We start from the raw sequence: 15250 nt of genomic DNA, 5'->3' as shown, positions 1-15250 counted from the left end.
GGTTCGGTGAAGATCGGTTGCTGGGGGTTGTTTGCCGCCCTCTCATCCGACGTAAGCGGAATGTTGCGAGTCTCCGATCCTTGAACCATACTAAGAGGGGAGAAGGGTTTCTAACATTTACTAGCAAAATTGTGGGAAAAATGTCACAAGACAACTCCTCTATTACTTGCACCAAGTTAAGAGTGAATATGGGGAATGTGTTGTTTTTGTGTTCCAAGACGAACTGTATATAGGGTTTACAACATCTGTACTTTATCGTATCCATAAAAGGGTAAAAGCAAATATACTAAACAAAGTTTGGGAAATGTTTGCGTTATTCCACTGGTATAAATGCGGAAAGTGTCACAATACAGCGCCGTTTATTAGTTAAACAATTAAGAGTAAATGGATAACAAATTATTAACTGGAAAAACTAGAATCTAAAGAAAAAATTATTGTTATTATCTAGAGTCTAGACTCTAGACTTTGTATGTGTTAAAAATACTACCTTTTCCGGTAATTAGAAAGCGTTTTAAATGCCTGTTATTTATCAGGACAAGAAAGAATAAAAACAAATTAAAAAATGTAATAAAGATAAAATTTTGTACAAAATTTAACAATAAGTTAGAAAAAGGGTATTATCTAGTAAAAAATTAAAATGTTACCAAAGTGTTTATGTTAGAAGAAAAACTGTATTGAGTAAAATAAGAGTTCAATAACAGCAGAGCATTATCGTGTCAAAATATGGATAAATAAGATAAAAAAGTTTAAATAAAAGTATATAAGTAAAATGCCGGCGAAAAAGCGTTTGTTAAACGATAAAAAAATAGTTACACACTTTAAGAGGTATTGTTTTTCTTCGCAAGATGGCAGTAAGTAAGTTAGTCAGTAATTTACTGATGATTATGCAGTTTAAAGATACATTACCTATTCGTGCATACTTAAGAGTATGGGTAAACCTACCCGCAAGTGGGAAAGTGTCTCCTGTGTTCTGACTGTACGCTGTCGCCGTAATTCCAGTTCCTGAGCACTCCTCCGCACGAAAAGCACTGGACGCGATCCAAGTTTCCCAGGTAGAAGAATCCAGATCTGGCCAAGTCGTGTGTCGTCACTGTTGGACTCGACGTGGGGAAATGCTCGTATGTTCGACTGTGAGATATTGACAAAAAAGTTAAATACATTGTAAGAAGGATGACAGAACGTGTGATCCTTTTTAAATTAGCCCCCATGATGGCTAAATTACATTGATTAGATTTAGAAAGCAGGAGTAGAAAAATTAACAAAATTATAAAAATATTTATACACGATGGTACATTTTTTAAATACTTTTTGTGGTCATTTAAAAGATTAGGTTCAGTTGTTAAAAAAATTGGCATACAGTTAACCTAAAAGCCTTTTAACGATTCTTAACCTGTGAGCGTTAATTTGCTAGCCAATGCAAAAGCTAGCACATCCTGTTTGTAAAGCTTATGGTGAGGTTCGAACTCACGACCTTGGTCATACCGATACCGTCGTTCTACCAACTGAGGTAATTTAGCTAGTCAATACTGAATAACGCAGCTTAATGTAAACGTACCGTGGTAAAATTGAGCAATCAGCTTAAGCAACTCACAGTCTCTCAGATTCTTTCCTCAGATCCAGGTTCTTGACGAAATTTTCGTGATAAGCTGAAGCTATGGTGGCGAATTTGACCGTCTATGCACAAAAAAGCTGTTAAAATGTTAAGCAAAAATACAGAAATAGAACGAAAATACTTCGACTGCAAAACGGAAAACAAAACTTTCGTTGTGTTTTTACCTAGGACATCTAAAAACGAGTTTGTCTGCCTGGGAACTTACAAAACGCATAATTTTGCAGCGGTAATTTTTTTCCCCGGTGTAAAATATTTTATTTGTTAATTCTACAAACTGAAATAAAATCATCCATCAAAAAACAAGTCAAAAATCACCTTTAAAAGATAAAAAGTTAAAATCTAATAAAAAAAGGTACGTGAAATGAAGATAAATAAAACAAATGTTTAACGTACAAGTGTTTTCTAAAGTGGGGTTTACCCCAAATAGTACTTTCGAAGGGCCGTGAAAAATAAGTTTGTTGTCCCTAAAAATAGACTCGGTGATTAAAGCGAGTGAAGTTTTCCATCCCATTAAACATAGCTATGGTGTTGTTTATAAAATAATAAAAAGCCTGTGACTTATTTTCAAGGGGTATATTGCGCGAATTCTTCTAAAGAGAACCGACAAGGCCTGGTTACTTTTAGGTTAAAAGCCTGACATCTTGATAAAAGCATTCCGACATGTACGTCAACTCCAGTTTAGAGAACCTCCCATCAAAACTACTTATCAATAATTATGGAATAGCCGTGACGTAATGGTTTGTTTTTAGTTGTGAGGAAATAGTTGAAAATATCACGTGGTTTATTGAGTGATAGATAACTAGGGGTGCCCGATATGATACGAGTATCCCTACAGAGCACAAAAACTATGGTAAATAGTCTATAGCGCTGTGGCGAATGACATTTTGCATTTTGTAACAAATTGCATTATATATTGTTTCATACAATTCAGCAAAACGTAGTATATCCTTAATTTCAAATAAAAAAACTAAAATAAAACAGACGCAACTATATGTTACAACAAAAAGAAAAGCATTTCCAGCATGTATGTCAACTCCACTTTAGATAGCTCCCTATCGAAACTACTTATGACTGGAATTATGGAATGACCATGACGTAAAGGTAAAACTTTTGTGATGAAATAGTTGGAAAGCACCACGTGGTTTATTGGGCGATAAATGTCTCGTTGAGTGGTTATAACTGGTGCCAAGTGGTGAACTTCTTAAAAGTGTGTTTGTATGTCAAAATACACTCCCAGGGTTTGGTCGTCTGAAAATAAACATGGGGATTTCCGAAATTTGATGTTCCAAGTCTGTGGTTCCCAGCTTTTTCCAGTGCGATCCAAATTTAAGTTAGGTTTAATTTAACTTCCAACCAAGACACAGGGAAGTAGTATGTAATTCGCTTTTTTTAGTGATTTTCCTCAATTTTTAGCCAACATTTTAAAATGTTTTAATGGCGCATTATTACAGCGACTTTTTTCAGGAATGACGTCACAAATAATGTTATAAAACAATTAGTCTTAAAAACCTGTCGTTTTCTAAGCAACATGTGTGAACCAAGATTAGGTCGCGAAACATGTTTTTGGAAACGTTATATGTTCCAAGTGATGGTTCGAAACATCAGGAATGTATGAACCCCCCCTATTTATATAATAAACGGGGGGCATTTACGATATTATTGGCCTGAATTAACACATTTGAGACCAGTGATGGTGCGAAACATGTCAGGAATGCTGCTAAACCTCAAATATTCTCAAATGCGACTAACAACTGTCCAACTTCCATGGTTTGGCCCTCAGAAAAACATGGGTATTTCCTAGATGAGTTGGCCTGAATTGGCACGAAATATGTCAGGAATGTTGTGAAACATTCTTAACCAGATCCAACGAACCTTTGTTATGCCAAAATTAAACAAACGTGTCACTGTGGATTGTTGAATGATCCAAACGTTTCATATATGCGCAACGTGGTTACGTATTTTAATGATTACAAAACATTAAATCAAATTTAGCACATTACAGGGAATTTTTGTTGCTATTTTGCTGTGAGTTAATTCAACAAAAATGTCCCAACCGGACCTCATAGAAACCTTATCATTATTTTCGCTCCTAGTATTATTTTTATAAACGTTCAGTTTTTACATTCTTTGGTTATTAGAGGCTTTGAAAAATACTTTCCATTAAAGCAGGTTGCAACATAAAAATCATGATGTCATTGGAATTCCTTTTTGAGGTTTACTGTTAAGTCAGCAAAATTGGCCCACAAATGATTATCATATCATTATTAAGTTTACAAGAACAAGTAATTTTTCATTTGATTGTTAAGCACAAAAGGTCTTGTGACGTTATAAACTCCACAGTGCTCAATAACCATAAACACACCATTGTGATGCGAGAATTGCGCCATAACGACCGGTAACATAAAGAGAAATTCTTTATCGGCTTGGTTTTAAAAGAGGAAGTGAACACATAACAAGTGTTGTAATACTTCCTCGTATGTTTGCACATTGTTATTGCGTGTGTGTGTGATGACAATAACGCATGAATTACGAAGAACCAATAGGGTGAATACTAAAATACAGGATGTTTAAGGGCAATTTATCTTCAGACAGAACTAAATATTATCCAGCATTTAATGGTATATTTAAACAGGAAGGCGTTTAACGAGAAGATGGCCTTTAACAGTTTATAAAAAAAGTTAGTGTTACAAATATGGTAAAAATTATCTTTAAAAAACGAAAAAAAAACAAAAAAAAAAAGAAATTATCTTAAATGAGATGAAGGTAACCTCAACTAACGGCTTGAGATGTTACCACTAGAGGCAGCACCAAGCTATTTGTGCCAAACACATTTATAATATATTTTCGATACTATTTTTGAACCTTGAGTTGTATAAGTTCACCTTACGTATTGCCTTCAAACCTTAAGGGCCACAACAACCCCTAACAAAATTATTAGTTTGGACCCGACTCACACAAGCGTATCTAAACCGGTAAGTAAGCGATGGATCTAGGGCGGGTTCTCAACCGGGGCTTTACAGTCCCCTAGGGGCCATGGAGAACACAAGCAAATTATAACTCTCCAAACTTAAATACGCTGTTTTTTATTATATTCGTAGACTCGTAGACCTTCCTTTCGACTTTCCGTAACGTATTTTTCCGAAAGGGTCACATGTTAAAACCCCATGGCAGGGCACAACTCATTGAGAAGCATTAATATAAACATGATTTTTCACACAGCTGGGAAACCAACTCACGTTGATTGAAGAAGTTTGATTGGGAGCTCTGGCCGTCATATGTGGTCTGTGACTTGAAGCTGCAAGAAAACACGTACCTTAACCGGTTGCCACACGTTTTTATAGAATAAAATATATTCAAGAACTTTTCAAAACAAATTTATAGGCTTTCAAAGATTAAAAAATGTTTCACCAGACTCGTTTTAAATATAATTTCGAAACATTATAAATGTTATGATAACAAATGGTTTAAAAGTTTGTTTAGCGGCACTTTCTAAACACATAACTTAAGGTGCACATAAAACAAAACACATTGAGTTTTGAAGGACTTCAATACGCGAACCAATCCAAAGACAATCAAAGTTAAAAAAATTCCTTCAGATAATTTTTTTAACGCGTTGCGGTGAGTTTACAAACATAATAATAGTGCAAATCTTTGATCACCAAATAAAAAAACATCTAATAAAAACAAACAGCGTTTCAACAACAATACATTTCCTTAACAGTTCATCCGCAAGGTGGAGCTACCACTCACCGGGAGCGCGCGAGTTTACGGCGCTCTGATTGGTCGAAGCTCTTGCCGCACTCGGGGGCCACGTTTCCATGGCAACAGGGGGCGAGGGGTGACGGGGTAATCCCCCAATCGGAGTCGACTGTGTGAAAATCAACATAAAGGTTTACTAAGAGAATATTCGTCGTGACGTAATCAGTAGTATTGTTACGTCATCATACTAGTTTCTTTAGCAAAATAGAAATCAAACATTTTATCGCCGGAACATCAAAAAACGTTATTTTTCGGACAAATAGTTAAATTTTACATCGCTTAGCAAAGGAGGCGTAGAAATGAAACAACCTTATTTACATCAACGCATATCATAAATTGAAAAACATTTAAAGAACTTTCAAAATAAATTCGTAGGTTTTTTAAAACCTAAAATTGGGTCACTTCACTTGACGTGTTTTTACTATAATTCATTATAAAAGCAAAGTTTTTCGAACTGTGTCCCATGATTGAGAATTTGAAAACACAAATGTCGAAAAATTTCGTGAAAAAATACAATTATTTCGTTGGTCGTATAGAGCTTAAATTTTTGCAGTAAATCCCCAACCTCTGGGATCCTTGTTATGAAATGTTGTGCATTTTGGTGTAATGCGTTAAAATATAAGCGAATAGTTATCCCGAAAAATTATGGTAAATTATTGTCCAGTAGAATTTTATTGATTTAAGTTTGTGTTATCCTAGTAGCAAACATTTTAAATTCTTTTGAAAAAGCCAAAACAAACAACAGCGGAATTAGGGCGTTTTGGGGAAAGTCGATTAAAGCTACAAGCTAAAACGCTTAAGCACGTTTAGGGCGAAAAGTGACGTGATGGATTTTCCCAAGCTAATATCCTAATAATATCATATTATCCAGACATGAAATTTCCTAAAGCTACGCTGTTGCGAACAGCTGCGCATTTTAACGTTGATATACAAATCTGCATAGGAAAGACCAATGCCGATCAGAAACAAGAACAAATAACTAGAAATAATCATTCCTGCCCTGGTTTGCGAGTAAATGAAGTGTTCTACCTTAAAAAGGTAAACCTCATAGAAAGTAGAAATTACCAATCGAAGGTTTTTTAGTAATTTAAACCTAACTTTGGCTAAAAACCTGGGAAATATTTCCATTAAACTTTTAAATTTCAAAATTATTGTTTTTGACTGACTTAATTTGGGTGTTATTGCCCAAACAATGGAATATCGGTCTGTCAAAAAATGAGAGTATTAAACATACTTAATCCTACCTATAGAGGTGTACACACGATGTTTTACAGTTTAAGCTCCCATGTGTTTCGTAATACAACAATCGATATCAATCTGGCAAAAAATAAGAGCATCGGGCAATCCCTGATTCCAGTTACAAAACGTACATATGGATAACAAAAATGTACACACACTACACCAGCGTTTCTCAACCGGGGCGCCACACCCTAAGGTGCCATTTCTAATGCTCAAGGGTGCCAAGAGATATTTGAGAATCTTTAAAAATCTGATTTTTCCTTGACTCATACAACTTTTTTGTAAAGGTTAGAGTGGAATAAATCCAATTATATCTTCCCACGTTGTGTAGAGTTGAGGTGTGTTCTTCAAGTTTCATGTATTGTGGCATTCTTGTGAATTACCTGCGGGGAAAATGGTATAGGGGGCCGCAATCTATTTGTTATTTCCATGGGGCGCTAGACATAAAAGGTTAAGAACCACTGCACTACACAGTTAAAGTTGCTATCCTTGTGGATCGTAATACACTTACCAGTCCACGTGGAATCAAAAACCTTGCGATCCCTCCGCCACCTAAACAAGAAATCAGTTGTTAAATTCCGTTTTATAAACCTAAAAAAACCCAACTGAACACAAGTCATTTTGTGTTTTTGATCCTTTACAAAGTAACTTGATGAAACGACAATTTTTCTTGGTTACACAATGCATCAATCTGTAATGTGCTTGATGACAAACTTCAAAGCCAAAAAAGTCAAGTAAATCGACATTATCTTGATTAAGACGTTTCGGTAACTTATATCATCGTCAGTTAATGGCAAATTCTAGTTCTTTGCTTACCCAATCTAAATTACTAGCGCGTATATGACAATAAGTATAGTCCGTAATAAGGTACAATTCCACGTTTTACCGATGGGAACGTTCCCACTTTCTGTTCCGCGGATGTGGTCGCAGTCGCTTCGGTGCCACCTAGTGGACGTGACGTCATCACCGACGGCCCAATCCTCAACACATAATCCACAACTGGAAGTAAACGAAGGAATGGTAAAAATAAAGGGGTATTGAGGAAATAGATGCAATTATGCCTTCAACCCATAATCCACAACTGGAAGTAAACAACGAAATAACGAAATGTTAATAAAGAGAAAATGGGGAAAATATGTATTAGAAAGCTATAGCTAAAAAATAAATAGTGTGAGCTATGGAGATATTGTAAAAAACAGGAATTGCTTGAGAGATAGGATTCATAATCCACAACTGGAAATAAATGATAAATGGTGTAGGTAAAGAGATATTGAAAAATATATGTATTTACAAGCACAAATTATCGCTTGAAAATAATAAATAGATAGTGTAAAATATAGAGGTATTGGAGGAATAGGATTTGTTTAAAAGTAGGCGTCAACGAATAATCCACAGCTGGGAGTAAACGATAAATGGTGTAAACAAAGAGTTAATGGAAAAATATGTATTGCGTATTTACCAGCACAAGTCATCTCTAAAAAATAAATCGTGTAAAATTATCGGGTGTTATAGAAGCAAGATTTGTTTGAAAGTAGGTTTTAACTAATAGTATACAGATTGAAGTAAAGAGTAGGAATAAAGCAGCACTTATTATCAACAAATTGTCCAAAAATAAAGTAATTAACCGCAGAAAGTAACTGTTTAAATCCAAAGCAAACTATGATTCGGTGATAAAAGTCTAATACGACATTTGTGTATTTCAAATATTTTGTTTTCTTTGCCATAGTAATAACAAGGAATGTCCGATAATATCGCAAGTTGTTGTATCGTTATTCGTCCGATACAAGGGTGGTATCGGTGCCGATCCGATTCTGAATTAATGTAGGTATTTTAGCTATGATCTGTCACCCTCGCAGCAATTTCTATTTTAAAGGTATATTCATTAAATAAATAGTAGGTTTATTTCTTAAAATTAAAAAAAAATTCATCTAATAACCTGAGAAAAATGATCCTTTAACGTTATAATTTAAACTCTTCTGTTTGTTTAAGTAAAGTTATGACGTCATTTGGTATCGGCGATACTTTTTGTCCAAAATATCGGGCATCGGAATAAACAAAAGTATCGGGCTACCTACTACAGACATTCCGGAGCAATTAAATGTTGCAAAAATCCACTTTGTATTCTTTAAGTTCGAGTTTGTTGCAAAATTGTATCAAATGCTGCCACATCCTCTTTATCTTGCAAGTGTGGTCGTGACTTCGACGTAAAGCTGACAAAATTCGCACAATGGTGCGTAGGTGGGAAACGCGATACGGGCCTTCTTAAAAACAATGGGTCGCTTTTTACGACATAATCGACAATTTCGATGCAATACACATTTGTAGTTTGTTGCAGAATTGTATCAAAATGCTGCCACACCCTCTTTATCTTGCAAGCGTGGTCGTGACTTCGAACAGGGTGATATCAGTGTTTTGAGGTTTAAATTGAATCTATTTTGTTCGTTTGAGCATAGTAATGACGTCATTGGTATCAGATCGCGATACTTTTGTTTAAATTATCGGTATCGGAATAAAATGCCAAGTATCGGACACAAATTAAGAGAGTAGCGAATATAAGTGCCTCATTTTGCGGATCGAACCGTTTTCTTTGAATCTAGTCAACTTTAATCAACGTAAGCAGAACCGAAAAGCTGAGAGGGAACTTGTGGTTATAAATGAGGCAAAGCTGTGCGACCTATAGAATATCTCTTTTGAGTCAGCAATACATTTCAGTAGGTACCCGGATTGTTTACAATGGGTAAATAATATGATTATTTGAGAAAATTTTGCCAAGAATAAGCTGGCGAAAGTGCTAACAAAACGTCTTTCATTGCGAAATATTGCACCAGGCACACAACTTAGCGCGCAATCTGAATCCAAAAACTTAGTGTTTTAACAGCATGTTTTCACACTGATATCGACCTGATGAAGCACGTTTGTGCGAAACTACAAAAATGAACACGTGGAACTACACGTTGCAAAGCACGTGGCTTCGAGAGAGAGACACGCGTTAGGGGTGTGTAGGAGGCGTGGCCACGGTTCTGGTAAATTTGATGCGAGGTTGCGAAATCCTGTTTCTGTTAAGTTAAGCACATTCAGCTATGTGTGTGTATTTATGGGGAACCTAAGCAATTAAACCGCTATATTGCGCAGCACTTCAACATAGCTGATTAGGCGCCCTTCACTTGACAACAATTATTAATAACTGCTAATAAAGTTGTTTCTAAAAACGTTCGTTGAAGTGAAATAGTTAACTCACATTTAGCCTCTATCATTCATCCCTATCACGAGAATGATGATGCATCTTTTTGTTGTGAAATATATTTTGGTAACAACTTATGAATGGTGAACTTAGATTACGACAACAAAAGGTCTGAATAAGATTTACTTAAATTTAAAGCCATGGTGGTCATCAACTTGCAAGGGCGGATAGATTTCTTGTTTTAGACATTTCTCTAAATTCGTTTGTTTGCTTATTTACATTTATAACAAATCATCGTGGTGTCAATATGACTTATTTGTCACCTGTTCACAAAATGTTATTTAATGACCTGGTACATTCAAACAAAAATCCTGGATTCTTTCCAGTAGGCGATTATTCTTAATATTAGTTCATTCAGAATTAAAAATCACGGGAACTTAACATATACCGGTCGAGTGTTGAAAGTACTTTGGACAGAAAAATCCCTGCACAAATACAAATTGTGTCGCAAGCGAGCAAAGTGCAGTCGATTGTTTGGATTCCAATCGTGACAATAGCTTATTGTTGCGCAACAAGCGCAAAGTATGAGCAAAGGTTAATATGAGTGTCAGATTAGGAGTTTGAAACATCCGAGTTTAAAATTGGATTGAAATTTGATACACATTACCAAGACCGCAACTTAAAATACCAACATTCGCATGTTTTCCATACTGGATTAGAGCAAGGGTGGGAAACATTTAAGATGTGTTTGTCCATTTCAGAAAATATTTGTTCATTCAGCAAGCGGGCTGTAATAAAAATATTTGTTTGATATAAGACGTAGCAACGATATCGAGGCTACAGAAGTAGGCATATAACTCTTTGAAGAAAACGTTTAAAATGCTGACTATTTCTGTATGGGCTTCGATATTTTTACTGTCTTACAACCAGACGTAGTAAGAATGACTGCGGAGTCGCACTAGAGACTCGAGTAAGATTACGTTGTTTACCATTACGCCGTACCCGCAAATATTATTTAACCGGGACGCCGTTCCGGCTTACTTTCACTACTGTATGACATAAAGGTGAAACCCCCATCAACTGTAAATCAAAACGAACCGTTATAAAAGCCTTTATAGACCACACATATAAATCAAGCGCACGCCAAACAGCATAGAAATCCTTATTTGGCCAAATTCGTAAAAGGTTTCGCTTAGGCATATTTAGAGCAAGGGATAAATAAGGGTTTATTGGCTTAATGTTGCAACACACTTTGCAAAGACATTTAAATGTATATATCGCTTTTGGTGGGATCTATGTATAGCTGTATACTTGGTAGTCGGGCTATATAAAGCAGTAAAACCTAATATAGAAGCCTGACGATTTTTTGTTCTGCTTACGTCATTTGAGTCAGCAAGTGCAAATTAGCAAATACGCAAAGCCGACCGATAAATTGGGTTAATTATAGATTAAAAACAATTACGCGTTTGCAGAGAAGCTATACGCAGGCGATAAGGAGACTGGTTAATTTTTAAAGCCCATACAGAAATGGTTTGCATTTTAAACGTCTCTAACAACTATAAATAATTGCTTGAGGTTTTAGTTCACGTCATCTCTACATCTCTACGCAGAACCGCGCATAAAGCAACAAGGAAGTAATTTAATAACATCACCAATGTTGCAACACAATAAGTAACTAGTTGCCGTATGATTCATGGTGGTTTCGTTTATTACCATGGTTTATGTTGCCTGCCAACTGGTTGCCAATAATAGCAGCGCGTATCACAGTTAAGTATATATAAGAACAGTGGCGCAACAGAGGTTAACTCCGGTACTATTGACAACTGTTTAAATAGCAACTAATTGCGTAAAGTATATTCACTACCGAAAGAGTTCACATCCGACCTGTGACAATTAACAACTAGTAGTTTGTCGCAATATCCAAAGCATTTGAAGCGGCTTAGCAGAGTAGAGCAACGCGCACAAATTTCGCTTTAGTGAACGTTTCCCTTGGGTTCCAGATCTCATTGAAAATCCCACGCCCATTATTGCTTTGTAATTTCCTCTTTTGTAAACGGCAGTGTTGTAAACAAGTCATTCCATTTCAATACAAGGTATTTGCACAGTCCCAGTCCAGTGGCACAACAGATTTTTTTAACATAAGTGCCTGTATAGTTGAATCTATAAACCTACTGGTCTAACATGACTAAAAAAATTCTCAAAAAAAGTTTAAAAAAATTTAAAAGGAAACACAAGAGGTATTTTCACTACCAAGCAAAAAATTTCCATAGTGCAGTTACCTGGTTGAATCTGTAAACCTACTCACATAACCGAAAGAAGTTCAAAACTTAGCTGCTATACGCTGTAGCAGGGGTCGGCAACCTTTTCCTGGTCGCCGGCCAAACCAAATTCAACAAGTTCTCGGCGGGCCGTACTGAATTTCCACTAACAATTTTAAAATAGAAACGTGTGGCTTTTAAGCACTACGAATTAGGTGTTTTATACTTTTATGCAAAAAAAAGTTTTATACTTTTATGCAAAAGTTCAATTGAATATAAATGTCAATTTTACACTGAAAAAGTATCAACGCGCGAAGTGCTAAAAAATTGCGTATGGTTTTAATTGGAAAACTTTTAATTGGCAGAAAAATGTGAGGAATTGCGCACACACAAAATAAAATATAAACTTAATTGTGGTACCCCTTTTGTTAATGTTTATTATGAAAGACGGAATACATGAAAAAAGATTAGGTTGGCGAAACTTTCATTTTAGAGAGTTCCATTCTACGAACAGTTTGCACTTCGATAGTTTTCGTGCGCACGGTCCTTTGTCTGAGACCTCAGACGGAAAATGTATCTTAAAGTGGAAAAAGATAAAAAAAAATGTTTTTGCATTTTTGTATGGTTAAAATAGTTAAAAAAATATGGCCTTTGTGTACAGTTTGAAAAAGGGGTCGCGGGCCGGATGATTTAAACTAGCGGGCCGGAGTAGGTTGCCGACCCCTGCGCTATAGGATCACAAGTTGTACATTTCACTAAGTAAGGTATTATTAGTGGTACATTACCTGAAGCACTTTACTCTGTCTTTGTAGCCAGTATAGAGAAAACCAGCGGACGCGAGTTGTCTTGGATTTACAGGGATTTGGTCGGGAAAGCGTAGAAATGTTGACAATCGGTAGGATTCTTGGTACGAGTCTCCAGGGGGTATGTACACACTGCGCTGGCCTGGGGGGTCTTTGGCTCTATAAAACACAAAATCACAAAATAGGAAAAACACTAAAAAGTGAAATGAATAATACAAATGTGTAATTCCCACAAAAATCGAAAATGAGAAAAAAATATAACAATTAGAAAATACCAAAAAAGAATGTAAATAACACAAAAATTGAAAATATGGTTCTACATTTTGCTTTTATGCTTAACAAAATACATGAAAAAAATCATTTTATAGTTCCCTCTAAAAATGTGATCCAAACCAAAAAACATGGTTTTAATTGCATTTTACTGTCAGTGCTAAACAAAAAAAAAATCAGGTTCTTGTTTTTTTTCTTTAAACCTAGAAATGCTAAACAGTATTTAGTTTACATGGTTTGTTGGAAACATTTTAAAGAAAACCTACATTTATATTTGTTTTTTATAAATTAAAAACAACATTGAATTTCATATAAAAAGGACTAATTGCATGAAGACAACAGTTTAAAGGCACAGCACAAATTCCTCAATGGCCAACAATTTGATGTACATAAACCTTTAAGAATGCAAAGCAACTGAACTTTGCTTGGGACGATTCGTAATTCTCGTAAACCTTCACCGTCCTGTAATCCCTAGGGTCGGTTGGGCACCTTGTAAGTATGGGCTTGGTGAACGCGGAAACATTAACAAGGAAACCAGCTTTGCTCTGGGAAGTTTATAATAAGGTCAAAAGTCTGCAATTGGAAAGCTTATATGGGTATTTTATGGACTTCAAGATATTATCTGCTCAAAGCATTTTATATTCCACTAAAGATTTAATTAAAGAAGTAGAATTTAATTTATTTACAACAGTTAGCCTTCTAAAAAAATATATGGTTTTTAAGAAGAAATTTTTTTTCATCCAAAAACTTATACAATTTAATAAATTTCTAAAACAATTTGCCTCCACAGATGTAATAAGACATTTAACCAACAAAATAAATGATACATTAGATTTTTATGGTTAATACCTATCATAAATCATTCCATCATAATCAGTGTTGTGAAGTTCCAACTTTAAACAAATGCCAGGCCAACAACATATTTTTGTGACATCTGGCATTTGACATACTGCACCGTAACCAGGTGGAAAATAGAAGGAGTCTTCTAAATTTTGAAGACACTCCACATAGAATTGGTCATGAGCATTACCTAAAATATTGAACAAAATTACACCTGCTTTAAGGGGGTAACTACATATCTACTGAGAATAATACCTACCTTTTAATTGGTCATTTATAAATTCTACTAAAATTTCCTGCTTAGTTGCATATTTTTCATTCAGGTCTTCATGCAATTCTGTTATAAATGACAGGCATTTTGCCAAATGCCAATTATGCGCATTAAGAAGCCATGAAGTAGCTAGTAAAGTCTGTTTGCTTTTGTGTGACTTATTCCAATCTGTTTCTTCAAAGTCTCTTATTGAAAGACAATTGGCAAAATATAATGATGCTAGAATAATGTCTGTATCACTGTCTTTAAAACCATTAAAGGCGAACTTCATTAGGTTTATAATGGTTTGTGAAACAATTTGAGAACTAACTGAATCCTCTTGAAATATAATTTGGGCTGTTACATAACAGTCTAGAATTACATTCCTAAATAGACTAGAAAACCTATTTGAATGAATTGAAATTTCTTTTTTGCTCTTAATGTCAATTTTCTTCAATTCTCCAACCAGTTGCTTCTCCTTAATTAAATCTGCATTTTTTAAAATAAATGTTTTATACATAAATAAATGTTAGTCATTTAAAAATTAAAATTGTATTTACCAATGGCAGTTAGGTCTTTATTGGAATGTGGTATTAAAGAACCAAATTTTTGAAAAACTTTACTTGGAAAGATTTTTGAATAATAAACCATGGAATGAAATTCTTGCAAAATATGAAACAGCTTTAGTTTTTTCTTTAGCATTTCCATGGACACTTTTTTGACACCTTCTTTTATGTTTTTGTTTGTTTTTCTTTTTACAAATAAACAACCATTTTGTATAAACTGTGAAATAACTAAGTGATAAATAGTTTGGAGACTTTGTGGATGTTCACCAAAACCGTTATATATTTTTGAAAGAGTTGTTTTTCCAATACCAGCTTGTCCCACAACAGAAATCCATTGTTGATGCTGCCCAAATGTTTTATCTTTGTCTTGCATTGTGTATTTTTGTTTAATATACTGTTAAATAAAAATTAGTAGCACCAGTAGCTAAATATCTTGGCCTGCTAAAACAAGGTTCAGAATAATTGGTTTCAG

General features: G+C 35.0%; 2 protein-coding genes across 2 annotated transcripts in view; both read right to left on the bottom strand.

Moving 5' to 3' along the window:
* LOC146138941 (E3 ubiquitin-protein ligase XIAP-like) overlaps positions 1 to 15250 on the bottom strand; it is a 62831-nt gene that overhangs the window by 10166 nt on the left and 37415 nt on the right. The gene's annotated exons all lie outside the window — the stretch shown is intronic.
* LOC146138942 (uncharacterized) lies at positions 1024 to 14831 on the bottom strand. Its single transcript, XM_083394108.1, has 8 exons — positions 13972 to 14831; positions 12835 to 13011; positions 7497 to 7609; positions 7122 to 7162; positions 5363 to 5480; positions 4849 to 4907; positions 1556 to 1674; positions 1024 to 1128 (listed from the first exon to the last, which is right to left on the bottom strand). Exons 1-7 carry the CDS (start codon positions 14061 to 14063, stop codon positions 1588 to 1590), a joined length of 687 nt encoding a protein of 228 aa, XP_083250234.1. The 5' UTR covers positions 14064 to 14831; the 3' UTR covers positions 1024 to 1128; positions 1556 to 1587.

This window comes from Ascidiella aspersa, chromosome 7 (assembly GCF_963924565.1).
Source record: "Ascidiella aspersa chromosome 7, kaAscAspe10.2, whole genome shotgun sequence".
In the NCBI taxonomy this organism is placed as follows: Eukaryota; Metazoa; Chordata; class Ascidiacea; order Phlebobranchia; family Ascidiidae; genus Ascidiella; species Ascidiella aspersa.
Note: the sequence above shows the minus strand (reverse complement) of the source record. Positions and strands in the feature narration are given on the sequence as shown.